Here is a 26,591-nt window from a genome sequence, read left to right as displayed (position 1 = left end):
TCACATTCTGCAGGTGTACTTGCCCACTTTGTCACGAAGCTCTTTCATTTTGATTCCATAAATGATAGGGTTGAGCGTGGCAGCAAGGAGGAAATAGAGGTTGGCCAAGATGATGTGAACATGCGGAGCGATGCCCTGACCAAACCGGTGTGTCAGAGAGGAGAAGAGGGAGGGAGTATAAGAAACCAGTATCACACCGATATGGGCTGTGCAGGTGTTGAGGGCTTTGTGGTGGGCTTTCTTGGAGGACATTCTGAGGACAGCCCTGATGATCAGACTGTAGGACATGGCAATAAGCATCATGTCTAATCCATTGACTATAAGCGCTATTACCAACCCGTACGTCCTGTTGACTGTAATGTCGCCACACGACATCTTCACCACAGCCATGTGGTCGCAGTACGTGTGGGGGATAATGCGGTTGGCACAGAATGGCTGCCTGCTCAGGAGCAGGGGCAGGGGCAGAATGAAGAGAACAGCTCTTGCCAAACCCATTAGCCCTAGCTTAGCTATTCGTGCGTTGGTGAGGATGGTGGCGTATCTCAGAGGGTTACATATGGCAACATAGCGATCAAAGGCCATTGTGACGAGGACGGCTGAGTGCATCACAGAAGCTGCATGAAGAAAGAACATCTGGGTGAGGCAGCCACTCACAGTAATGCCTTTGAAATTGAACCAAAATATACACAGTGCTTTTGGCACGACGGAGGTGGGCATGCTGATGTCTGTAAGCGCCAGCATGCAGAGCAGCAGGTACATTGGCTTGTGCAGGGTCTGCTCTTTCCATACAACAAACAAAAGTGTGAAATTTCCCAACAGGCCGATTATGTAGAACATAGAGAAAGGGATGGAAATCAGGAAGTGGGCAGCTTCCAGTCCAGGGATGCCCATTAGGATGAATGTTGATGGGTCAGTAGGGGTGATGTTGAAAGATGCCATGAGGTAGTTGAAACATCGATCGGGCTCAGAATTGCTCAAGGTGCCTGTGAGAGGAGGGAAGCACAGTGAGGGGGGTTACACACTTCATAACAACTAGTACGTAAATACTAGAAAGGGGTGAACAGTGAGGTGGCAACATTGATAGATGGCACCAGATTATTACAGTCATAGTCAAGTTCAGAGAATCCTCAGAGGGAGCTAACCAAGTCAGGTGAATGGGCAGCGTGATGGCAGATGAACTTCAATGTCAAAAATTGCAACATGTATTCCATTGGAGGGAAAAGCTTGAACTGCTCAAATGCATTAAAAGGTTCTAATTTAACAGTATGAACTCAGGACAGGACATAGTTCACAGCTCTGTGAAACCCTGCTCAGAGTGCAAGCACAGAGAGAAACTAAGGGAAGTGGTGGAATCTCCATCCTTAGAGGTTTTTAAGGCCCAGCTTGACAAAACCCTGGCTGGGATGATTTAGTTGGGGTTGGTCCTGTTTAGAACAGGGGATGGGACTAGATGACCTCCTGAGGTCTCTTCTAACCTGAATCTTCTATGATTCTAACTCTCATACAGAGAAAGGTTTAAAAGACTGCGATTGTTACCTTAGAAAGGTGATGAATAAGAGGGGATATGAATATACTATATTGTATATACTATATATATGATATGAATATACTATACTGTATATACTATACTGGATACTATAATATAAAATACTGACTAGTAGAGAGTAGGTTGCAAATGTTTTCTCCCTGTCTTATAACACAAGATCAAGAGGACATTCAGTTAATCTGAAACATAGCAAATTCAAAACAGATAAAAAAGGAATGCTTTCTTCACTCAAATCCTAATTAGATTGAGGAACTCATTGCTACAAGAAATAGTTGAGGCCATGAGCTAAGCAAGAATCTGGAAGGGTTTGGACATTTACATGGATACTGAGACGATCCAGGTACAATAGTTACACCTAAATAAATATTTTGGAAAGCTTATACACCCTCGCGTTTCAGGTCACAAGCCAATCTCTATCTTTCCATATTATGATGACACAATCATGATGGTCAAGTCACCCCCTGCCCCATCCACTTACTGCTGGTTTTCTTACACCTTCTGCCGCATGTGGAGATGTTATTGTCAGAGAGAGGACACTGGACTACCCCACAACCCCCAGTACTGGCTGCCTGTCCCTGTACACCCCCCCCGCCTACCCCCACAACCCCCAGCCCTGCCTGCCTGTCCTCGTACACCGCCTTCCCTGCCCCCCAACCTCCAGCACCGCCCGCCTGACCTTGTATACCCCCCTGCATGCCACACAGCCACCAGCACGGCCCGTCTGTCCATGTAAAGGCTGCTCCCCACCTACACAACCCCCAGTGCTGCTGGTCTGCCCAGTAAACCACCCTCCCTGCCCCCACAATGGCCAGCACTGACCGCCTGTCCATGTACAACCTGCTCCCCACCCTCATAACCCACAGCACTGCCCACCTGTCCATGTACCCCTGCTCACTACCCCCATTAAATGCCAGCACTGGCCGCTTGTCCATGTAGGCCCCCACCTCTGTAACTTTCAGCCCCACTAACCAGTGATACCCCTCACCCAGACCAAAACCAGGTGCCAGACCCCAACGCGACAGCTGACAGAAATCCCTCCACAGACGAGGTTAAACTCCGGGTCTGCCTACACCGGGGAAAAGGGGGAGATCAGTCTGAACTGCCCTTGGGTGGGCGATGGGAACCCAAACAGTAACTCAGCCTGTGCCGGGAAGGAGAGAGGGACAGACCCGGTCGGAGGGAGCAAGGACATGGAGGCAGTAGCAGGATTGCTCACAGGAGGAGGGTCAGCTGAGATGGGGGAAGGTGTGAGAGAATCTGCCAAAGTGTGGTCCACATTCGGTTACCATCTGCGACACCCCCGTGTACAGGAGGAATCATTACGCCTCTTTGGTCTGTGCATTAGGCAGTATGTCCATATGTTTTTTTGCCCGGGTTCAGGACCGTGTGCCACTGGATATTGCACGTCCACCCCCCTGCCGCATGCACGTGCGCGCACACACACACACACTGTGCATTCCTGGACCTCCCTCAATGACATATCCAACATAAGCCAGAAACATACTTTTCCTTTTACTGCCTTTTCACGCTTCTCTTCCTCCCCAGAACCAGAAATGCAGGGGCAAAGAGAGAGCAGACCCCTCTCCATCTCTGAAACAAATTGTTATCCTGATAGTTTTGAACCTCTAAGCCTGTGAGTTTGAGATTACAGCAACTCTCCTGTCAGTTCCTCTTTGGTCCAAACGAGCTCACAGGTCCTTAGAGGCCACAGGAGGACTCCAATGGAAGTCACTGGAGTCTCATGGCCGGTGTAAATGAGGGCATTTATTTAAGTCCCTCCATGTGGACTGAGGGTGTAATCCTGGTCATGTTGGGAGTTCTGCCATTGAAGTCAATAGGACCAAGATTTCACCCTTAGTGTTGTACTTCTGGCTCCCAGCTGTGAAAAACATGACTTCTTGTCCTGCTGCAGAGAGCGCTATTCTGTCCGGGTGCTGAAAGAATCTGAAGGAAACCCCCAGTTCATGTGGCATTCTGAGACTGGGCATGAGAGATGGGGATTTCAAAACACAGGCACCCTGATTTTGCTCTCAGGGAGGCCAGTGTCAATCTGGAGTGACTCACTCAAGGCAGAATGTGAGAGCAGAATCCTGCCAGTGTGTGACCTATTCTTGTTGTGAACCCTCTGGTAACACACGTAGCCGCTTCAGAGGCTTTGGCTGCATTTCTTAGTAAGGCAATAAAGTTGCTGAACTGGAAAACTTGAGAGAACCAGAGAAAAATCACACAGCTTCCAAAAAAGGAAGTGACTGAGACAGAAAGAAGGACACAGTAAGAGAGAAGGAATCGATCTTCAAAACAAATATTTAGTCTAACCGATTTACAATAATTTTGTAGTGCCAGTTTTACCAGGTAAACCCCTTGCTGTTTTCTGACAGTACTAAACAGTTCAAGCTGCCGTGCTGGTGAATTCCCGCCCAGATGTTTTTTGATGTGAACCCTGGAGCCCTTCCTGAGCCCTTAGCACTAGCTTTAATGCAGAAACAGGCAACTCACCAAAATCCCACGGAGGAGAGAGAGGAAATCTCCCTACAGCAACGGGAAGGCAGACCCCCAAGAATCAGTGTATGAATCTCACATGTCTGACACTTGGTGTGCTGGACGGTGACCTTTATGGTTCCCCTGTACAGTCCCTGTGGACTCTCAGGTTGGCCAGGACTTCCAGACAATTCCCTCGGCTCTGTGAGCAGTGCGAGGAGCAGAAACTAGACTCTGGAGAACTACAGCTTGAGAGCTTCCCTTGGGAGTGAAGAAATAATTCGCTGATAACAGTGTCTCAGATTGTCAGGGCACAATGAGTCTTGCAGACTTGATAGCGTTGTCCGACACTACTGAAAACCCGGAGAGAAAAGGAAGAGCCAAGCCTTAGATGTATTCATTTCTTGACCAGCATTTCTGTGCTGCTGCCCCTCATCATAGAATCTGGGAATCTTCTTATTCTCTCCCAGCTGACGAGCCCTGTGCTGAACCCCTGAGACCACGATGTGTAATGGAAAGGCTCTCACACATCCTGTTTCAAACACAGAGTAATAGCCCATCCCATCTGACAGCCTATCTCTGACAGAGCGCAGCGCAGATTGCCCCTGCTTCGTCATAAATCTCCGATGGGGCAATATCGCGCCATGGGCAGGAGCAGCTTCCTGAGCCCCTTCAGTGATCAGCATGTGCCCTGGAGCCTGGGGACTGCTAGAGTCACTGCACAGGCTGTAATAAGGAGAGGGAGGGTGGAGGGAGAGATTCAGAGGCACAGAGGTGAATTGGGTGCCCAGTGTCCAGCCACATTCAATGGGACTCAGGTTGTTAAAGGCACAAAGGCAGTAGGCACCAGTTATTGTTTGGGCCTTCACAACATCCTCTGGCATCGAGTTACACAGGGTAGGTCCATCGATGGCTATTGGCAGGGATGATGTCCTCACCTCCGTTTGCCAGAAGCTGGGAGTGGGCGGCAGGGGACAGATCACTTGTGATGACCTGTTCTGTTCACTCCCTCTGAAGCACCTGGCCTTAGCCACTGTCAGAGGACAGGATACTGGGCTAGATGGACCTTTGGTCTGACCCAGTGTGGTCGTTCTTATGACTAAGAGGGGACATGATATCACTCTATAAATCTATGACTGTTCTGGAGAAAATGAAACCAGAAATATTGTTTACTCCTTCACATACCACAAGAACTAGGGGGCAACAAATGAAATGAATAGGCAGCAGGTTTAAAACAAGCCAAAGGAGGTGTTTCTTCGCACAACACACAGTCAACCTGTGGAACTCTTTGCCAGGGGATGTGGCGAAGGCCAAGACTGTAAAAAGGTTCAAAAGAGAGTTAGAGAAGTCCAAGGAGGATAGGTGCATCAATGTCGGTTAGCTACATTGTTCAGGGACACAACCTCATGCTCTGGGTGTCCTAGCCTCTGATCACCAGATCCTGAGACTGGACGACAGAAGATGGATTCCTTGATAATTACCCTGTTCTGTCCTTTCCCTCTGAAGCACCTGGCCACTGTCAGAAGACAGGATGCTGGACTAGATGGACCATTGGCCTGATCCAATGGGGCCAGTCTTATGTTCTTATCCGAGTCTCCTTTTCTCTTCTCTGAGTCTGGACCTCATAGTCGACGAGGCCCACATGCCTCACTACCTCAAACAGTACCTGCCATCAGACCAATAATTTGATCTGCAAGCTTGGTGGTAACAATAACACGCAATCACCCAGTTTGAACACTCACAGCTGGACTCCTTTGTTTTAGCACTTTCCTTGTACCTTTTGTGCGTTTAGCAAATTCTTCCAGCAAACACTCACAAAGTCTTGAGGCAATTTCTTAATTGAAGAATGGGTTGGACTATGCTCATCGTCTGGGGTCTTTGCTCTCCCATGTTTCTGCAGGCAGGTCTGGAAAGCCTCGAGGCTGCTTCCCAGACAGCAGTTCAAAGGGCGAAAACTTGGAGGCTTGAGGCAGCTTCCTGACAGCAAAAAGGAAGCGGAGGAAGAGTTGGTCCCAGTGTTTGGGATCCAAGGCTACAAACTTCTTTGACGTCACCATCAAAGTTCTGTGAATTCGCTCTACCAATCCATCCATTTGGGGATGGTATTTCGATGTGCTGAATGTGGTTACCCTCAGTAGAGGACACAGTTTTTCATGAGTTGTAAAGTCAAGTTAGGTCCTTGATCAGTGAGGATTCCTTGGGGTATTATCAACTGCGAGAATGATTTCATAAGCTCATTTCTGTTGGTAGGCGTGTAGCCCCTCTCCTGTTCACTGGCTCAGTCTGCCGTTGTTCAAGATAGGCAACGCCTGCCTTGTGACTTTTAACACAACTTTGAGAAACTGGGCCTGAGGCACCTTTCAGGGCTCTGTGTTGGTCATCAGTGTGTGCTCACCTCAGACCAGACCCACTCAGACAAAGCGCCAGGAACAAGGCTTTATTCTGCAAAGAACATAGAACAGGATCACAGTCCAGCCGCCTCCTCTCTGCCTGCCTGCTACGTGCCCCCAGCCCAGCCAGTGCTGAGACCTCCGGCTGGAAAGGCAGAGGGTTTATCATGGCAGGAACCAGGAAGTTCACCCCACAAGCCGCAGTTGATAGTCTAAGTTCCCGGTAAGCTGCGCGGGTAAACTGCAGCCTACTTAGCACCGCACAGACACTCAGGGAACCCGCCCAGGGACCAGTGTGCCTCCCGCAGCCCCCACCTAGCCTGGCCTCCAACCTGCCACGCGTGGGGTGCCCCTCCCCCGGCCCCAACTCAGCGAGCTCGAAGCCGACCTGCCCTGCCTGGATCCAGGCCCAACCTGGGCGGCCTTCCCCTGGTTCAGACCCAGGCACGGCCAGGGCGGCCCTCCCCTCGGCTGGACGTGCTGGGGCTGGGGGAGGGGCACATATCCTGCAGCCCCAGAGCCCCTGCAGCAGGGCGAGGCTCCTCCTTCACTCCAAAACCGCCATCCCTGGCCCCACCCCAGAGCCTGCACCTCCAGCCGGAGCCCTCACACCCTGCACCCCAACCCTCTGCCCCAGCCCGGAGTGACCTCCCACACTCCAAACTCCTCAGCTCCACCCCCACCACATGAATTTTGTTATCTGCACCTATATGGAGGTGATGTGTCACACAACAAAATTCATTCCACACATGGGTGGGAAAAATTGGAGGGAACACTCTTTGTAGTCCACAATTTGTAGTTCCCACAGCTGCTGTTGAAGCACACTGGACTTTGGGCCACAGGTGCATTGGCAAAGCAGAAGGGGATGGCTTTGGGGCATGCAGTGTGTAGTCAAGGATAATGAGGGTATGTTGACACTTCATAGTGCTCCTCTCTAGGGGCCCCATAAACTCCATGCTTATCCTTTTAAATACGTTATCACCATGGGGGAAAGGGATCAGAGGGGCTTTAGGTATTCCCCTAGGACTGGCCAGTGTAGTAGAGAGAACCTGGAGCACTGGGCCTGCCGCAAGATCTGGGACCTGAACCAGAGGCTGTGAATCAAAGTCAGACCATGTATTGAAGCAGTACATGAACTTGGCAAAGTTGTTTCTCGTGTATTAGGCATTAGATATTTATCTAAATGTATTCCAGCTAGTGCACATCGATCCTAATCTAGTACAAGATAATATGTTTGACAAAATAATGAATGGGGATGTTTTGTCTAAGATATCAGGAACAAGGGGAAGTCACGACAAGGTCTCATGAAACACAAATGATGGTAGGTAAGTAGTTTATCCCGGTTGTTTCATCTCAGCCTATACATCACAGGGCTGCTGGGGGGTGGGGGGGGGGGCAAGTGGGGCAATTTGTTGCAGGCCCCGTGCCCTGCAGGGGCCCCCAGGAGAGTTTTCAGAGGTCACCAGTAGAGTTTTTAGTGGCACTTCGGCAGTGAGTTCTTCAGTGCCACCGAACATACCTGGAGTGAAGGACCCGCCGCCGTAGACCTGCCGCCGCTTCTTCCGCTTCGGGTCTTCAGTGGCAATTTGGCAGCGGGGGTCCTTCCGCTCCATGTCTTCGGCGAAGTGCCCCGAAGACCCGGAGTGGAAGGACCCCCACCGCCGAAGACCCCAGGCCCTCTGAATCCTCTGGGCGGCCCTGATAAATCATAGAATCATAGGACTGGAAGGGACCTCGAGAGGTCATCTAGTCCAGTCCCCCGCACTTATGGCAGGACTAAGCATTATCTAGACCATCCCTGACAGGTGTTTGTCTAACCTGTTCTTAACAATCTCTAATAATGGAGATTCCACAACCTTCCTAGGCAATTTATTCCAGTGTCTAACCACCCTGACAGTTAGGAAGTTTTTCCTAATGGCCAACCTAAACCTCCCTTGCTGCAATTTAAGCCCATTGCTTCTTGTCCTATTCTCACAGGTTAATAAAAACAATCTTTCTTTCTCCTCATTGTAACCACCTTTTACATACTTGCAAACTGTTATCACATCCCCTCTCAGTCTTCTCTTCTCCAGACTAGACAAACACGATTTTCTTCAATCTTCCATCATATGTCATGTTTTCTAACCCTTTCATCAGTTTTGTTCCTGGAATTTCTCCAATTTGTCCACATCTTTCCTGAATACTCCCGTTGAGCCTCATTAGTGCTGAGTAAAGTGGAAGAATTACTTCTTGTGTCGTGCTTACAACACTCCTGTTAATACATCCCAGAATCATGTTTGCTTTTTTGCAACAGTATTACCTTATTGACTCCTATTTAGTTAGTGATGAGATGCACCCCCCCCCCCCCAGGGTCCTTTCCTTTGGAGTAGATCTCCGGCAATGTCAGGCTGACACTTCTAGACAAAAAGATGGGGTGGGGGAAGAAAGAGCTAACTGATAATGAGGTTCGCCATCTGGCCTGGCAAACCCTGGTGCAGTACAGAGCCAGCAGAGCACAGTGGGATGGGGCATGCACACCTGCCTTGGTTAGAGAAACTACAAGAATACAAAATACCCACAATGGAATAGCCTGCATAACCCCCAGTGCACTCCCACCCTCCACATCACTACAGCTTCTCTCCGACGCATACCCCCGCCCCGCAGATGAATAGAGGGAACAATGAACTTCCACTATCTATAGGGGCACAAGGGTGGAAGTTCACAGGAAAGGTCCATTGGGACCCTGGAGGAAGACCAAGTGTGTATGTTCAGCAGGGTAAGCATGCTCCTACATTGGCTTTAATAGACACAGGAGCTGCTGTGTCATTAATTAAAAAAATACCCCAAAAGCAGGGAGGTGGGTCAAACAAGTAACCTTAAATTCCTTCCAAGGCAACCCCAGCATTGGTTGGGAATGGGCCCAGGTCCCTTTTCAGTACAAGCATTTAAACCCTATGGGAATCTAATCCAAACTCCTGACATGACTGATGAAATCATTTTGGGCTCAGATTGGTTATTCACCAATAGCATAGGGATAGATACGCCTAGGGGTATCCTGTGGAAGGTGGATATTCCCTCTCCCCACTCCGGAAAAATTAACCAAGAAATAATACTAGCAAAAGGGGGAGAGAGGCCAGTTGCTGCATTATCAGCCCAGCAGACTGAGGAATGGCGCCAAAAATTCCCCTTGGTCTGGACTCAAAAGAAAACAGGCTGTGGTAAAATCAATGCCTGTGTAAAAATTGTTGGGGAATTAGAGCCTCCCCAGAAACAATATTCTTATCCAAAGGAGGTGGAGGCCCAATTGGTACAAACTATCCAGGAGCTGGAACAGCAGGGAGTCATCCGGAAAACAAATTCACCCTTCAACTCCCCTGCGTGACCGGTGCTAAAAGCAGACAGCCAGTCCTGGTGCCCAACCATTGACTGTAGAAGGATTAACAAAGGTACAATACCTATGGCACCTGTCATAAATATAAAGGGAAGGGTAACCACCTTTCCGTATAAAGTCCTATAAAATCCCTTCTGGCCAGAGGCAAAATCCTTCCACCTGTGAAGGGTTCAGAAGCTAAGGTAAGCTCGCTGGCACCAGATCCAAAATGGCCAATGAGGGGACAAGATACTTTCAAATCTGGAGGGGGCAACGACAAAGTTTTGTCTGTTTTTGTGATACTTTTGCCGGGAACAGATCAAGGTTGCAAGCCTTCCAACTCCTGTAAAGTTAGTTAGTAAACTAGCTAAAATGCATTCGATTTTCTTTTGTTTAATGGCTTGTAAAATTCATTGTGCTGGAGGGAATGTGTATTCCTGTTTTTGTGTCTTTTTGTAACTTAAGGTTTTGCCTAGAGGGATTCTCTCAGTTTTGAATCTGATTACCCTGTAAAGTATTTACCATCCTGATTTTACAGAGGTGATTCTTTTACCTTTTCTTTAAATAAAATTCTTCATTTAAGAACCTGATTGATTTTTCATTGTTCTTAAGATCCAAGGGTTTGGGTCTGTGTTCACCTGTACCAATTGGTGAGGATTCTTATCAAGCCTTCCCCAGGAAAGGGGGTGTAGGGTTTGGGGGGATATTTTGGGGGAAGACGTCTCCAAGTGGGCTCTTTCCCTGTTCTTTGTTTAAATCGCTTGGTGGTGGCAGCATACTGTTCAAGGACAAGGCAAAGTTTGTACCTTGGGGAGTTTTTAACCTAAGCTGGTAAGAATAAGCTTAGGGGGTCTTTCATGCAGGTCCCCCCATCTGTACCCTAGAGTTCAGAGTGGGGAAGGAACCTTGACAGCTCCTATTGTGGCAGACATGACACATGTTATACAGAAGGTCCAAGCCACATCAGAATATTTTTCAGTAATAGATTTAGCCCATTTTTTCTTTGCTATTCACCTACACCCCGACTCATAGGATCGCTTTGCCTTTACAATCAAAGAACAGCAGTGGCCTTTTTGTCGATTGCCCCAAGGATACCACTATAGTCCAGCAATTGCACACCGGCATGTGATAGATGTGCTGGATAGACTGAGTCCTCAGGATAGACCATTTGTGTTTTCATATGTGGATGATATTTTAGTCTTTGGGGAAACTGAGGCACAGACTCAGATGATAAGCGACAAAGTGTTAGCATTAATCCAGGAAACAGGATTTAAGGTAGCCTTGGATAAGGCTAAACTGGTGCAGCCCCAAGTCACATATTTGGGTATAGTTATTGGACGAGAAGGAAGGCAAATAGATCAGTGCAAGGTGAGAGCCCTAGTAGAAATGCTGGCTCCCACTGACACCCACTCCTTGAGAGTACTGTTGGGAGGCTTTAATTTTCTCAGATCACACATTTACAGATATGCTGAAATAACTCACCCCTTGTGGCAATTACTAAAGAAAAAGGCAAGTTGGGAATGGGGAGAAGAACAGGATCCCGCTTTAAGGCTTTTAAAGCAAATGGTTCTCACAGCTCCAGCCCTACTCTTTCCCAATGAGTCACAGACTTTCGTTATCCGATTGGCTGCCAACAATACGACCGTGGCTGCTACACTATTACAAAACAATGAGGAGAGAAAACTGGTTCCAGTAGCATATGAATCCAAGAAACTGCAAGGAGCTGAGATAAATTTTGATCCCTGTGAACGCAAATGCCTGGCAGCCGTCTGGGCAGTGCAATCTTTCGAGCCACTCACAGGAATAGCTCCAATCACTATTCCAAGCACCCATACTCCACTAAAATACATTTTGTCAGGAAAACTGATGGGAGGGAAAGCCTGAGGGTGTGTGGCCACCGCCAGAGCGTATCTGACCTGCAACATCCCTGCAGCACAGCGAGGGCCTGGGCAGGAGGCCTGGGACTGGTGAGGGACAGAGTGTAAACTGCCCTGACATCCCCGAGAGGTCTGTTTGGGTTTCCCTGTGCCACAGAGTGGGGTGACATGTTTTCCTTTAACTTTCCCCATTTTTTCCCTATATTTTTAAAAAATTGATTGCTGCTTCATAAATTTTATTTGCTTGAATTATCTGCAATGATCAGTGGCTCAGAGAAGTGTCCAGAGCGGAGAGAGCACCCCGGAGTGGGGCTACCCTCGGCCTAAGTGACCACAACAAGATTGGGGCTCGAGCCCCCCCAGGAATCCTGGGCCGAGTCTTGTTGGGGTTACGAGGACCCTGTCACACAGGAGAGTGGAAGGGGAGCCTTCAAGGTCAGGCAGGGCTCTGGGTAAAGGGAGTGGGAGCGAGGACTCAGATCCTTTCTCTAGTCCATTCCACCAGGGTAGCGTGTAAGCCAGGAAAGTTCCCCACAGGAGCAGGACTGTTGGCCCGATTACATGTTAGAAATTCTTCAAGGGACTTGCCTTTCTTCTCTCTTCTACGGCGAAATTTTAACCCTTCACACATTTCACTATTTTGCGGTACTCAAGGCTCTTCAAATTTCTACAAAACTGTGTAATAACCGGCTCTCTCTGCCAGACTGAGGCTGTGTCTACACTACCAGCTGTAAGGTCCCCTGCGTAGCCGCTCTACGCCGATGGGAGAGAGAGCTCTACTGCAGGCATAATTAAACCACCCCCGGCGAGCGTCTCCCGCTGACACAGCGCTTCCTCACTGGCACTTTTGTCAGTCACAGGGGTGTTTTTTGCACCCCTCACTGACATAAGTGCTAGTGTAGACAAAGCCTGAGTTGCATGCTACTAAAGACATCCACTGTCCCAAGTCCTGAAATGTATAAGAAGATTGCAATTTTCTGCTGGTCATTCTCACCAAACTCAGCTGTCTGCATGACTTGCCCTTGGTGAATCCATGCTGACTGTTCCTGATCACTTTCCTCTCCTCTAAGTGCTTCAGAATTGATTCCTTGAGGACGTGCTCCATGATTTTTCCGGGGACTGAGGTGAGGCTGACTGGCCTGTAGTTCCCCGGATTCTCCTTCTTTTCTTTTTTTAAATACAGGCACTATATTTGACTTTTTCCATACATCCGGGACCTCCCTCAATCACCATGAGTTTTCAAAGATAACGGCCAATGGCTCTGCAATCACATCAGCCAATTTCCTCAGCACCCTCGGCCACATTAGATCTAGACCCATGGACTTGTGCATATCCAGCTTTTCTAAATAGTCCTTAACCTGTTCTTTCACCACTGAGGGCTGCTCACGTCCTCCCAATACTGTGCTGCCCAGGACAGCAGTGTGGGAGCTGACCTTATCTGTGAAGACGGAGGCAAAAAATCATTGGGTACTTCAGTTTTTTCCACATCATGCATCACTAGGTTGCCTCCCTGTGACAGGGCGGGACTCACCCCTGCGGCACCTCCTGCTGGTCATCCAGGGAATTAGCATTCCAGCCTCTGGAGCACCCTCTGCAGGCCAGTGTCCTGCCTGCCGCTGGGCCCCCGAGTCCCTCCTGGACCCCAGTGCCCCCTTTCGCACCGGGGTCCTGCCACCTGCAGTGCCCCACACAGATCTGGGTCTCCCCTCCCCAGGAAACCCCAACCCTCTACCCCCACCTCGCCTCAGTCTATGGCCACTGCCAGTCATCACCTCGCCCCTGTTCCCTGGGGCAGACCTCAGTGTAAGCGCCACTCATCACAGGCAAGGGGAGTTTGGACCTGCTGCCTCTACCTACCCTTGGGCTGCCCACTGCAACCCCAGTACCTATTTGGCCTTACTCTAGGCCTACAGCATGGGGGGTTTCTAGGCCAGAGCTCCCCAGCTCCTCTGGCCTTCCCCCAGCCCTGCTGCACCTCAGGTACCCTTTCAGCTTCCCAGAAGCCAGGCCCCTCTCCTTCAGCAAGCTAGAGGGAGAGTCCCTTCACCCCCTGGCTTCACTGGCCTTTATAGGGCCAGCTGGGTCTGTTTAGGGCATGGCCCCAGCTGTGGCTGTTCTGCCAATCAGCCCAGCTTTTCCCCTGCCCCAGCTCTCTCCCAGGGCTGATTTCAAGCCCATCAGGGCAAGAGCACGTGAGGTTCTGGCTGCACTTTTCCCCACACTTGTTCCTCTTTGCACACCCTATCCGTGGCCCCACGAAGTTGCGAGACCTCCTCGTCAACCTCCTCCTGGCTCTGGCCAAAGTCTCCATCTACAATACCAGGAGGAGGATGTTGGATGAGGGGGTGCTCTGCGACTGCGGGGCCCATTTCCGTTCCTCCCTCGTCTCACTCATCCGGGCAGAGTTCCACCGGGCAGCTTCCGCTGACTCCCTCGACAGCTTCGAGGAGCAGTGGGCTCTGTCCGGGGTTCTCTGCTCGGTGTCGCCATCCGGCATCCTCATTTTGAACCTTTGACCCTCATTCCGGTCCCTGTTTTTCATTAGTTGTCCCCCGTAATCAGTTGGTCCCTGGGTCCAGTGGTCCCTCCCGCTAGGCTGGGGGAGGGGCCTTTAGCAGTGGGTGGGCCTGCGCCCATGCACTTCCCGGGATTTTCCAATAAGACCACCACCGCTGTTGTCACCTTTTCTGCCGGGGTCCTCACCTGGCTGGCCGCCCACCGCCCGCTTGCTGCTGCTGCCCCTGAGCTGGCTGTCTCGTCGAGGAGGAGGAAGACCACTGCGGGGAATTGTGTAGGGGGTCGGTTATTGGACTGAGTGACTTTAACAGCTGTGCTTCTGGGGGGGTGGTGGCCTTTTGCTGCTGTGAGGGGCCGGGGGAGAGGCGTGGAGCCCTCCCCCAGTCCTGCTGCCCCCCCACCACACCTTCCTTCACCGCCACCACCCCCCCTTTGCCACTGCCCCCTCCACCAACCCAGCTGACCATCAACACCTGCTGCTCACCCCTCGACGGGGCTGCTTGCTTCTTCGCCCACCACCATCCGGGACTGTTTCCAGCAGCGAGCACGGACTGGAGCGAGCCCCACAAGCGCTTGTGGGTGCACTCCCCCCCTCTTTTGTTTGGACTTGGCCCCCCTCCCTCAGTTGTATTTGGGTGGAGGGTCTCCCCATTACCCCCCAACCCAGTTTTCTCCTCCTGTAGCTCCCTGGAAGATGTTCCCCTGGTTGTTTGCCAGTCCCACCCTGGCCCCATCCTAGTTCCTGGGTTTGTTTGGGTGCCTGCCCCGCCCCAACCCTTGCAAGTTTGTTACTTTGCCTGCCTTGCCCTTCCCCAGGAGTTGGGTTCCCCCCGGCCCTTGTGCTCTACTTGCCCCGCCCTTAGTTGTTTGCTGTTCCCCTGACTCCCGGTGACCCCAGCCCCGCCCAACCCGCAGTTTGCTGTGCCTATGTCCCCTTTCGGAGTGCTTGTGCCCCCCCCCCCCCTTTTTAAGTTGTTTATCCTGATCACTGCACCTCCCTTGATACAGTCCTAGTCCTTCCCCTTCCGAGTGCAGCCGGGGGAGCCGGTGCCCCGCCCTGCGCCCATGATTGTTCCCCTCTCCTTTGTTGCCCCCGTGTCCTCCTGTGGTTAGCACCCTCCTCCCCTGCCTGCAGCCTAGCGGGGAGGAGTGGTTGCTTCTTCCTTCCCCCGGTGTCCCCTATAGTTCCCCCCCACCCATGCTGGTAACCTCCCTCCTGCATACAGTCTAGCAGGGAGGAGCGGTTGACCCTGTCCCACCTTCCCTATTCCCCATACCCTGTTTGCTGGACCCTCCTCCCCTGCCTGCCGTCTAGTGGGGAGGAGTAGTTGTCCATTGTCCCACCCCCAATTTAAGGCCTCCTCCTGCCTCTTTCCACTATGGAGGAGGACCCTGCCTCTGCCCCTGGCCCCACCCCTGCCCCAGGTCCTGCTCCTACTGCTCCCATAGTTCCTCCCTTGCCCTCCCCAGCGGCTACCCTCTTGGCCACCACTAGCCTAGACTCCACCGCTGCCATGGCTGCCCCTTCCACCGGCAAAAAGGGCCAGGGGAATAAAAAGGGCAAAGGCCCCACCCGGAAAACAAAACCTCCTGTTGGTGGGGCTGCCCTCCCTGCCACGGCCCCAACATTTGCTGCGGCCCCTTCCTCCCCAGCCGTTCCCTCCACCAGCTCTGGGGGCGCTACATCTCTTGCCCCCAGAGCGTATGCCCAGGTGGCTGCCACCCCCCTGTAAGCCGCCGCGCCATCTGCCCCGACTGCCACCTCCGGTACCATTCCTGGTGGCCAGGGCCCCTTCCCCTCGCTGACCAGGAGGCATGGCGTCCGCTGCCTCCTGGTGTCTGCCTCGCCCCACGTTGAAATGTACGTGTGGGCGTTGGCGAGGATGGTAGGGCCCGTGGCCATCATGGCGGCCTCCAAGATGTACAGTAAGGTTGTGTTCTTCCTAGTGTCGGAGGCCGCCATTCAGAAGGTGGTAGAGAAGGTCATGGCGGTGGGGGGCATGTTCATTGCCCTAGGACCCCTGAAGGACTTGAGCGTACGGGTGGTATTGAGGTTTACGGGGGAGGTTTAGATTGGATATTAGGAAAAACTTTTTCACTAAGAGGGTGGTGAAACACTGGAATGCGTTACCTAGGGAGGTGGTAGAATCTCCTTCCTTAGAGGTTTTTAAGGTCAGGCTTGACAAAGCCCTGGCTGGGATGATTTAACTGGGACTTGGTCCTGCTTTGAGCAGGGGGTTGGACTAGATGACCTTCTGGGGTCCCTTCCAACCCTGATATTCTATGATTCTATGATTCTATGACCTCTGTCCCGCCCTTCCTGCCCAACCCTGCCCTGTTGCCTGCCCTCTCCACCCTGGGGATCTCCATCATCAGCCCTCTCCCGCTGGGCTGCAAGGACCCCGCCCTCTGCCACGTTCTGTCCTTCCGCCGGCAGGTGCAGATTCCAGTGTCTCCGGCGACACGTGGTGGGGTAGTGCTCGAGGGGTCCTTCTTGGTGCCCTATCAGGGGGCCCATTACCGGGTCCATTATTCAACAGGGGAGGCCCGGTGCTTTCTCTGCCGGGTGACGGGGCACGTCCGGAGGGACTGCCCCCTGGCCCGGCCTGGAGGAGCATCCGGGACCCCCGAGACCCGGGAGGGCGCCTGCCCTGTCACCGCCGGCGACCCTGGCAGCCCGGCTGCCACTGCCACTGCCCCTCCTCCCATGGAGGAGAGGGCGGCGAGACCCCTGCCGGCTGAGGGAGAGGGCTCGCCCCAGGGGGAGGTTTCCCTTCCTCCCGTTGTCCCGCCCTTGCCGCCCCAAGCCCCAGAATGATTGCCCTTGCCCCCTGGCCCTGCCCCTGCTGACTGGCCCTCCACTTCCAGTTCAGAGGGCTGGGTGCTCGTCCGGGAGAAGCGCGGCACCCGTAAATCGCGGGCTCGATCCCTCCCCTCCGACGAGGAGGGAGAGGAGGCCCCCCGAAAAATGCTGCGGGGGGCTGATGCTGTTACATCTTCTGCCGCACCTCCGGATGGAGCTCGGCAGGGGATGCCGGCCATGGCAGCCATGGCAGCAGCCGGAGGTGTCACCGCTCCCCTTGTTGAGTCCCCTCCCGAGGAGGCCTCTGTAGGAGTTCCCACGGCCCCTTTGCCATCTGCGCCCCCTGCCGTTATCGATACCGGGGCTATTACTGCGCCCACCCACTTCCCGGGTTTTCCAATAAGACCCTGCTACACTCCCCCATTCATTAAGGGTCCCACACTTTCCCTGACCTTTTTCTTGTTGCTAACATACTTGTAGAAACTGTTCTTGTTACTCTTCACATCTCCTGCTAGCTGCAACTCCAGCTGAGTTTTGGCCTAGATTAGAGAATGGATTAGTGTTTGCATTGGATTTATTCTCTCCCTCTTGGTTCATTTCCTCCCAGTCTCTTTCTGGTGGAATTGAAATCTAATGTTCCAGGCTGAATCAGTCTTTCCAGGATTGCCCAAGCTGGAGGGCACTTGGATTCGCACAGCTGAACTCTCTGCCTGCTCCTCTGGCTAATCAGGGGTATTTCTCCAGTGCTGAGTACTTGGGTTATTAAGCACTGCCATGAGACTTAGTGAATTATCCTGCCAAGGGCAACAGGAGTGTCTTATCCAACTGTATTCAAGTTACTAACACTCGGTAGCTGGCAAGCATGGTTTGATCTTCGTCTGTTGCTGAAGGCAAAGGGAGGGGGAGGCCCTGATTTGGCTGCATTATTATGTTGATTATTTATGATCATTATTTGTATTGTGGAAGAATCCAGAGGCCCCGGTCCAGTTCAGGGCCCCTTGTGCTGGGCCCTTTGCAAACACAGAAGGAGAAACAGCCTCTGCCCCAAGCAGCTTATAAATCAAATTAAGACAAGACACAGCTACTGTTTGTAACAAACCAGAAAGGGGGTAGGTGGGGAGATGGAGGAGTAAGAGCACTAAGAATGGATGGTTACATAGGCTGCTGGGTGGCTGTGAGACAGCGGAAATGCACAGCTCTGCCCTGGCTATGAGAAGTACGTTCTGGGCCTTTAAGAGCAGATCACCTGTTCAGGGAACGAGATTGGGGCTAGTGAGAATGAGCCATTGAGTGCGTGACTCTCCGATAGCTTTTGTTACTCTGCTTTAGTTCTAATCACGCCTCCCTTCTTCAAGTGCAGACTGAGCCTCCTTCCCAGGACAACCCCTGGTACCAGAGCGGAAACCAGAGGAGAGGGCAGAGATAATAGAGTGTGAAGTTATTGACATGAACTGTGACTGTATAGACTGTTGTTGCAACCAAGGTCCTGTAGTGGCACCAAATCTTGTTTAAAGGAGGTCAAATCAGGTATCTAAGACTAGGTTATAATTTTCTGGTTTTGATTATGCTATCTGTATACATGTATCATTTTTGTATTTGAAGTTATAAGTATTGACTCGATACTGTCTGTAGTTCAAACTTGTGCTATGCTTCGGGGTGACACCCCAGACAATTTGACATAAGCGCTGCCCATTCTGTCCCCATTAAGGACCATCAGCTATACAACTGACCCACTGGGAGAAGAAAAGGCAGATACAACCTGGGACTCAGCAAGGCATGCAGGGACATGCCTATGGACAGAACTCTAAGGTTTTTCCATGCCGTGTGCTGGACAGATTGTGGTTGGAACAAAGAAAGCACAAGCAACATGACAAGAGACTATAGAGGGCAGCTGCAGCTCCTCCATCTTGTCTTCAATCCTGCTTCTTTCTTCTGGAGGAACCTGGCTATAAACTGAAGCTCTGAACAAAGGACTGGATGATCCATCCCAGCTGTGGATGTACTCCAGAGACTTGGTTTGAGCCTGCAATTTACTCCATCACTACTACAAGCCTGAACTAAGAACTTTGCCATCACTGTATGTAATTGATTCCATTTAACCAATTTTAGATCTCATCTATATTTCTTTCTTTTTATGAATAAACCTTTAGATTTTAGATTCTAAAGGATTGGCAACAGTGTGATTTCTGGGAAAGATCTGACTTGTATATTGACCTGGATCTGGTGCTTGGTCCTTTGGAATCGGGAGAACCTTTTTTCTTTTACTGGGGTATTGGTTGTCTTAACCATTCCCCCTGATAAGGAGTGGTGCTGGTGGTGATACTGGGAAACTGGAGTGTCTGAGGGAATTGCTTTTCTGACTTCTGGTTAGCCAGTGGGGTAAAAGAGAAGTCCTCTCTGTTTGGCTGGTTTGGTGTGCTTTAGAGGAGGAAAACCACCAGCCTGGGGCTGTGACTGCCCTGTTCTAAGCATTTTGTCCTGAATTGATACTCTCAGTTGTGTCCCACCAAAGACAGCATTGTTACACAGGGCTGTAGTGAAGAAACGAAGGATCCACCCTCGAGATGGAACAACTGAAACCCCACAAGGACTTGAAACTCTCGGGTAATTCAGCAGACTCCAGGAAGAGATTTAGGCAGAGTTTTGAGATATATCTATTCAAGCATCTGTGTTTGGTGAGAAAGGAGACCAGCAGAAAATAGCAATCTTCTTAAACAGTGCAGGGCTTGAGGCAGTGGATGTCTTTGCTAGCATGCAACTCAGGCTTTGTCTACACTAGTATTTTTGTCAGTAAGACTTTTCTCTGCCAGGATTGTGAAAAAAACACACTCCTCACAGAGAAAAGTTTCACAAACGTTTCGACAAACACACCAGTGTGGACAGCGCCTGGTAGGGGGCTTATTCCTTCACCCACTTCCTTCCCTGATCCTTCTCGCACGAACAGAGAGCAACAATACCCAAAGTCCAAAGGTGCAAACAATTCCCTGTTTATTGGGGTGAACTTCCAGCAAGCATGATTCCAGTTTCCTTCCTTAGTGTCCCCCTTCCCAGCTCTGACACCACAGAGCCTTACACCTGTGTCCCTGTTCCCATTCCCCCCGCTTAGCCAAACATGATTCCAATTTCCTTACCCCCATTCCCTGTTCACATTTCCCCCACCCACACACCCACCCCCTCACTTCCTCATTGACTACAGATTATATAGTAAAACTTGAGTTCTGCTTAGCTATACCTTAACCAATCATTTTCCTGAAATTCAACTAACCAATTCTAACATATTGTAACATGGTTATGTAACAAATTATATCCCACCACCTTAATTAGTTTACACCCAGCAAAATTAATTATACAGCAGACAGAAACAATCACAGAATCAGACAGAGATTATACAGACAAACAATAGCAAAGTGGGAACTATAATGACAAAACAATACAGAAGTGAGGATTTCACATCCCAGCTATTGATAAGTGAGTCCTTTCCAGACAGGATGCTATCAAACTAAGTTTCCTTTTACATTTTCTAGGCACTTCCCTTTCTCTGGAGGCGATAGGCATTATCAGGACAGGATTGTGTCCTAACAGCCCAATAGCACCTTCTTTCAATGGGACTAGTTTGGGATGTGAGGAGGTGACCGGTCGCTTCCTAGCTTATGGCTGCCTCTGCTGCTTAGCCAAAGGCCTTAGCCTAAGCACAGGGCCTCAGACGGTCACAGTAAGAGAAGGCCCTTACACCGGCAGACAGTGATTTTGATTCTCTCTTTTATACCTCTAGAACTAGCCAAGTGATAAGAATACACCTACATTCTTAGAGTCTTGGCCTTTACCGACAGGCCTGAATATCTATATCCTAACAGCGCCATTTTGGCAGGAGACGCTCTCCAGCCGACACAGCTACTGCCGCACTGTAGGGGTGGTTTAATTATGATGGCGGGGAGCTCTATCCTGCCAGCGGAGAGCGGCTACAAAGCAGACCTTGCAGTGGCACAGCTGCCACGGTACATTTGTGCTGCTGTAAGGTCTGTAGTATAGACGTAGCCCCCGTGAGGCAGAGAGAGCAGGTTATCACACACTTTACAGAAATGTGAAGAACCTTGTGTAACGCAAAAGAGCAAAACATTTGAAAGCTGAAAAGTTTCAACTCTGAGCGTCACAGACACCCAACATCACAAACTTTGCTTTGGGTACCACACAATCATATGACAAGGATGAACATGGGGATGCAGGGTGCTCCCCCGAGGTACAGAGCGTCACAGATGCGTTGGCAGGTTTCTGAGTGGGAGCGGAAGTGGAGTCCGGAGTTCGCAACTCACAGGAGAGGGGAGCTCACAACCTCCAGGTAGTTCTGAAAACCTCAGATTCACCTTGAGAGGGTGGTGAAGGCTCAGGCTCTCTCTTCCAGCCTTTCCTCTGCATCCCACCCAACAAAGAGTCCCTGCCAGAGCGGGAATCCATTTCCCCCTTTGCATGACAGAGAGACCGTGCTTATGGCAGGGAAGTCAGGACACCTGGGTTCTGTCTGTCATCCTGCCACCCAATCTCTGTGCGACTTAGCTAAATAACATCTCCCTGTGCCTCACTTTACCTATCTGTTTAATGGGGCTATGGTCATAGTGGCTTTCCTGTGCTAGGTGTTTTGAACATCCTTCAATGAAAGGAGCTGCACAGTATGATGATAGTTACGGGTGGGAATTACTGATCTCTGATCCCTTAGCAACAGCACCGTGTGCCTGCACAAAGGGCTGGTGTCTCCCTCAGGCATCTTTCTGTAGATCTGTCTGTCTACTATCTACCCATCCCGCTTACGAATTTACAGGGTATCAGACCCTATGGAGTTTTAAGTGTTATCCCTAGTTTTCCTACTTATCAACTATAGTTTTTAAATATGCACAGAGCAGCCAATTTCTCTCTAACTCAGCACAGAGCCCCAGAGATCTCATTTCCCTTTGGGAAGGTCCCTTAATTACTGTTTATGCCTCAAGCTGGATAAGGAACACAGAAGCCCAGACAGCCTTTTCTTCAGCCTGTTTACATTCAGATGCACGCTTATCTGCTAGAGGCTGAGCGAACCCCACTGGAATTGCACAGAGCTATATTATAAATGGAGCACGTCCCTGTGTCAGCTCTCAGTGTGGGATGTTGCTGCAGATGCTGGGGTGAGATAGGTGTGGGACCCAGCTACCGGAGGGGGATTCCCAGGAAAGACGCTTCCATCTCACAATTCACAGGCACCCATCTCCTGCTGAGGAGCTCACCTACTCAACAGACCCAGTGCAACATGCATGTGATGGGATAGAGAATAGTTGTGTGGTCCTTTCCACTCAGCACAGCCATTAAACATCCAAGGGCCCTTGCCACAGGGGATGAGTTTGCTTCCATATCATAGGCGAAAATGTCCCTCTTTGCTGTGCCCTCCCAGGCTGACGGCCTCCAACCCCAAGGTGGCTGCATTTCAGTGTCACAATGGATCCTTCAGGATGTACAATACAAGCCCAAATTCTGAGGCCCTGGCCCATAGTTTATGCAGGCCCAAAGAGGCAAAATTCCTGTTGGAGTAAGAACTGAGTAAAGACCTCAGGAGCCAGCTGTGTGTTAATGCACAGACACTGTCACCTCCTCCTCTTGCATGTCAGGGCTCTGGTTGTTACCGGGGAGGGGGAGGCTGTTACCTCACTTTCATCTCCATGGAGGTGCTTGGACTCCTCACTGGAACAATTATAATAATTTTTCATCATGGGGAACACATCTTTTCTCCTAGCTTCATTTGAGAAGTCAGCTCAAACGTTATTCTGGAAACAAAAAAAACAATTCAGCCAGAAGCAGACACCCAGCATGTGAAATTTCTGTTTGGCGAAGTTATAAGCAACTGAAAATGAGGTCTCCTAATTGAAGGTGTCAGACAGCCTTACCTAACGGTGGTGTCTCCAGCACCACCTACAATGGCCAATCCATTAGTGAATCTCATTCATCTAAGCTGTTTGCTCCAGTAACGTCTGTGGTAAGGAGTTCCACAGGCCAAATATGGATTATATAAACTTTCAATGGAATTCAATGTTCCCTTCCTCGTGTGTTGTGAGACAGAGTAAATATAAATGCCTGACCCACTTTCTTTATAGATAGATTCATAGGGTATAACGCCAGAAGGGACCATTAGTTCATCGAGTCTGAATTCCTGTATAACATAGGGCATTTAATTTCACCCAGTTACCTCTGGGTTGAGCCCAATGACTTGTGTTTGGCTAAGGCCTGGTCTACACTGGCATTTTATGTCATAGAATCATAGAGCCACAGGGTGAGAAGGAACTACAAGGTTAGCTAATCTAACTCCCTGCCAGGGTGCAGGATTTGTTGTGTCTAAGCCATCCAGGACTGATGACTGTCCAGCCTCCTTTAGAAAACCTGCAGTAAAGGAGCCTCCATGATTTTCCAAGACGTCTGTTCCCTTGTCCTCCTATTCCTACAGTTAGGCAGTTTATCCTGAGATTTAATCTAAATCTGCTCTGCTGCAGTTAGAACTCATTGCCTCCTGTCCTGCCCTCTGTGGGAAAAGTGAACAACTTTCCTCCATCTTTTTTATGGAAGCCTTTCAAGTATCAGAGGACAACTGCCATGTCCTCCTCAATCTCCTCTTTTCCAAAAGAAACATCTCCAGTTATTTCAGCCTTTGCTCACATGGCTTGAATTCTATCCCTTTCATCATTTTTGTCACTTGCTTCTGGTCATTTCCAGTTTCTCTACATCCTTCCTATACATTGGTGACCAGAATTAGACACAGTACTCCAGCTGCGGCCTGACCAGCACCCAGTACAGCGGCACTGTCACCTCCTGTGACTTGCGTGCTCTGCCTCCGCTAATGCTTTATTCAAGCCTGATTTAATGGTGTCCAGTTTGCAAATTAATTCCAATTCAGCACTCTCTCATTGGAGTCTGTTTCTGAAGTTTTTTTGTTGTAATATTGCAACTTTTAGGTCTGTAATCAAGTGACCAGGGAGATTGAAGTGTTCTCTGACTGGTTTTTGAATATTATAATTCTTGATGTCTGATTTGTGTCCATTTATTCTTTTACACAGAGACTGTCTAGTTTGGCCAATGTACATGGCAGAGGGGCATCACTGGCACATGATGAATTGGAATTAATTTGGAAACTGGACACCATTAAATTATGCTTGAATAAAGACTGGGACTGGATGGATCATTACACAAAGTAAAACTATTTCCCCATGCTTATTTCCCCCCCAAATCCCAACTGTTACTCTCAACTTCTTGTCAACTGTTGGAAATGGGCCATCCTGATTATCACTACAAAAGGTTTTTTTCTCCTGCTGATAATAGTTCATCTCAATTGATCATTCTCATTATAGTGTGTATGGCAACACCCATTTTTTCATGTTCTCTCTGTGTGTGTGTGTGTCTATATATATATAGCTTCCTACTATATTTTCCCCTGCATGCATCCGATGAAGTGAGTTTTAGCCTGTGAAAGCTTATGCCCAGATAAATTTGTTAGTCTCTAAGGTGTCAGAAGTACTCCCTGTTCTTTTTGCTGATTCAGACTAACACGGCTACCACTCTGAAACCTGTCCAGAGCAGGATATTCTAGATCCTATTCCTTAGGCATCCTAACATTGTCTTTATTTTTGCCACTACTGTGAATGAGCCACTGTTTCCATTAAGCTGCTATCAGTGACGACCAGGTCTTTCCCCTGAGTTGTTTTCTAGTTGGGATGTTTCCTCTGGTACATGTTTTGTCAAATCTTTGTTTTTTTTCCACTCTTAGATATTGAGCAACTGAGTGAATGGGGAACTCCCAACAGCATGGACTCTCTAGCCTGACTTTCATTGAATTAAGGAACAAAGATGGATAACCAGTATCCACAGTCTTGTTTCCTGCTGGTACCTATTAAGTTTCCAAGAACACAACATGTAGGAATTATTGTTGCATAGAGCACCATAAAATATGGAATAGGCATTAGTAGGGTCAGTTTTTCATAATTTATTTCTCTGAATAATGAACATGTCATTTTTCAGTGTGTGAAGAGTGACCAATCTGCTTCACTCATGACCAGAGCCTTCAGTAGTGCATTTAGTGTCTGATATTAACATTGTATTTCCATCCAGGCATTTGCACTGCGACCATCACCCTAGACCCTGGACACATACATGAAGTCAGAGGAACGTACAGTACATGCAGGAGACACCGTTCTGCTTCAGAGTTGGACACCGTCTCCCTTGCTCCATGTCAGATTCCAACACAACCGACTTCACCAGCCCCTCCACCTTCATCCTGCTGGGTATTCCTGGCCTGGAGGCAGCCCATGTCTGGATCTCCATCCCCTTCTGTGCGATCTATGCTATAGCCATCTTGGGGAATGTCACCATCCTGTTCATTGTGAAGAGGGAGCCGAGGCTCCATGGGCCCATGTACTATTTCCTCTGCATGCTGGCTGTCAGTGACCTGGTCCTGTCTACATCCATTGTGCCCAAAACACTGAGCATCTTTTGGTTCAATTCCAGAGAGACAGATTTCAGTGCTTGCCTCACCCAGATGTACTTCATTCACTGCTTCTCAGCGATGGAGTCTGGGATCTTCGTGGCCATGGCCTTGGATCGTTATGTGGCCATTTGCCATCCCCTGAGACATTCCACCACCCTGACAAACTGCGTGGTGTCCAAGATTGGCTTGGCTGTGGTGCTGCGTGGTGGCATGCTTGCCCTGCCCTTTCCCTTCCTGGCGAGAAGGTGGCCATATTGTACAACCAACATTATCCCCCAGTCGCATTGTGAGCACATAGCCGTGGTGAAGCTGGCCTGCGCCGACATCCGCATTAGTAGTTACTACGGCCTTCGTTGTGGTATTCTCTGTGATTGGACTGGATGTGTCTTTTATTGCCATGTCCTACACTCAGATCCTCAGGGCCATCTTCAGCCTCCCCACAAAGGACGCCCGGCTCAAGACATTTGGGACCTGCGGCTCCCACCCCTGTGTCATCTTAGACTTTTACATCCCAGGTCTCTTCTCCTTCCTCACATACCAGTTTGGCCACAATGTGCCCCTGCATTTCCACGTTCTCATGGCCAACATGTACCTCTTGCTGCCCCCCATGCTAAACCCTATCATCTATGGGGTGAGGACCAAAGAGATCCGGGGCAGGCTGCACCAGCTCTTTATTCATAAAGGGACCTAAAAGTTTTATCCTTGCTCTCTGGCTCTCAGTCCGAGCTCCATGCACAGCTGGCTGGTGACGAGGTGCTGAGCCCTCTTCCCTGAATCGCTTACTGACCAGGCAAAAAGACATTAAATCCTTTCCTGGCCTTACTGTACTGTGTCAGCATGACAAACTACAGGATCAGTCTATGTACAATTCATTGGGTTGCCACCTTTCTAGTTGCTGGTAACTGGACTCCTGAAGCCCCACCCCTTACTCCACCTCTTCATCCAAGGGTGTGCCCCTGCTCTGTCTCTTCTTTCCAACATCACCCCCTATCAGTTGCTCCTCTCCTCCCCTCCTTCTGTCACTCCCTGGATCATTTCCACCTCCACCCCATCCTCAGCTGCAAGGGAGACACTTCTGACTTTCTTAGGGTGGGTCAACTTTGACCATGATTCCCGGGGCTTCTTGTGCTCTTGAAATCT

General features: G+C 50.0%; 1 protein-coding gene and 1 pseudogene across 1 annotated transcript; one reads left to right on the top strand and one right to left on the bottom strand.

Moving 5' to 3' along the window:
- Positions 1-939, bottom strand: LOC119565249 (putative olfactory receptor 52P1). The gene has a single exon (XM_037889740.1). It carries the CDS (start codon positions 937-939, stop codon positions 1-3), a length of 939 nt encoding a protein of 312 aa, XP_037745668.1.
- A 24,254-nt stretch (positions 940-25,193) lies between these two features.
- LOC102931589 lies at positions 25,194-26,142 on the top strand (annotated as a pseudogene).
- Positions 26,143-26,591: the final 449 nt, after the last annotated feature.

The sequence above is a fragment of the Chelonia mydas genome, chromosome 1, assembly GCF_015237465.2.
Source record: "Chelonia mydas isolate rCheMyd1 chromosome 1, rCheMyd1.pri.v2, whole genome shotgun sequence".
NCBI classification, from domain to species: domain Eukaryota; kingdom Metazoa; phylum Chordata; order Testudines; family Cheloniidae; genus Chelonia; species Chelonia mydas.
This window is presented reverse-complemented; position numbering and strand designations above follow the sequence as displayed.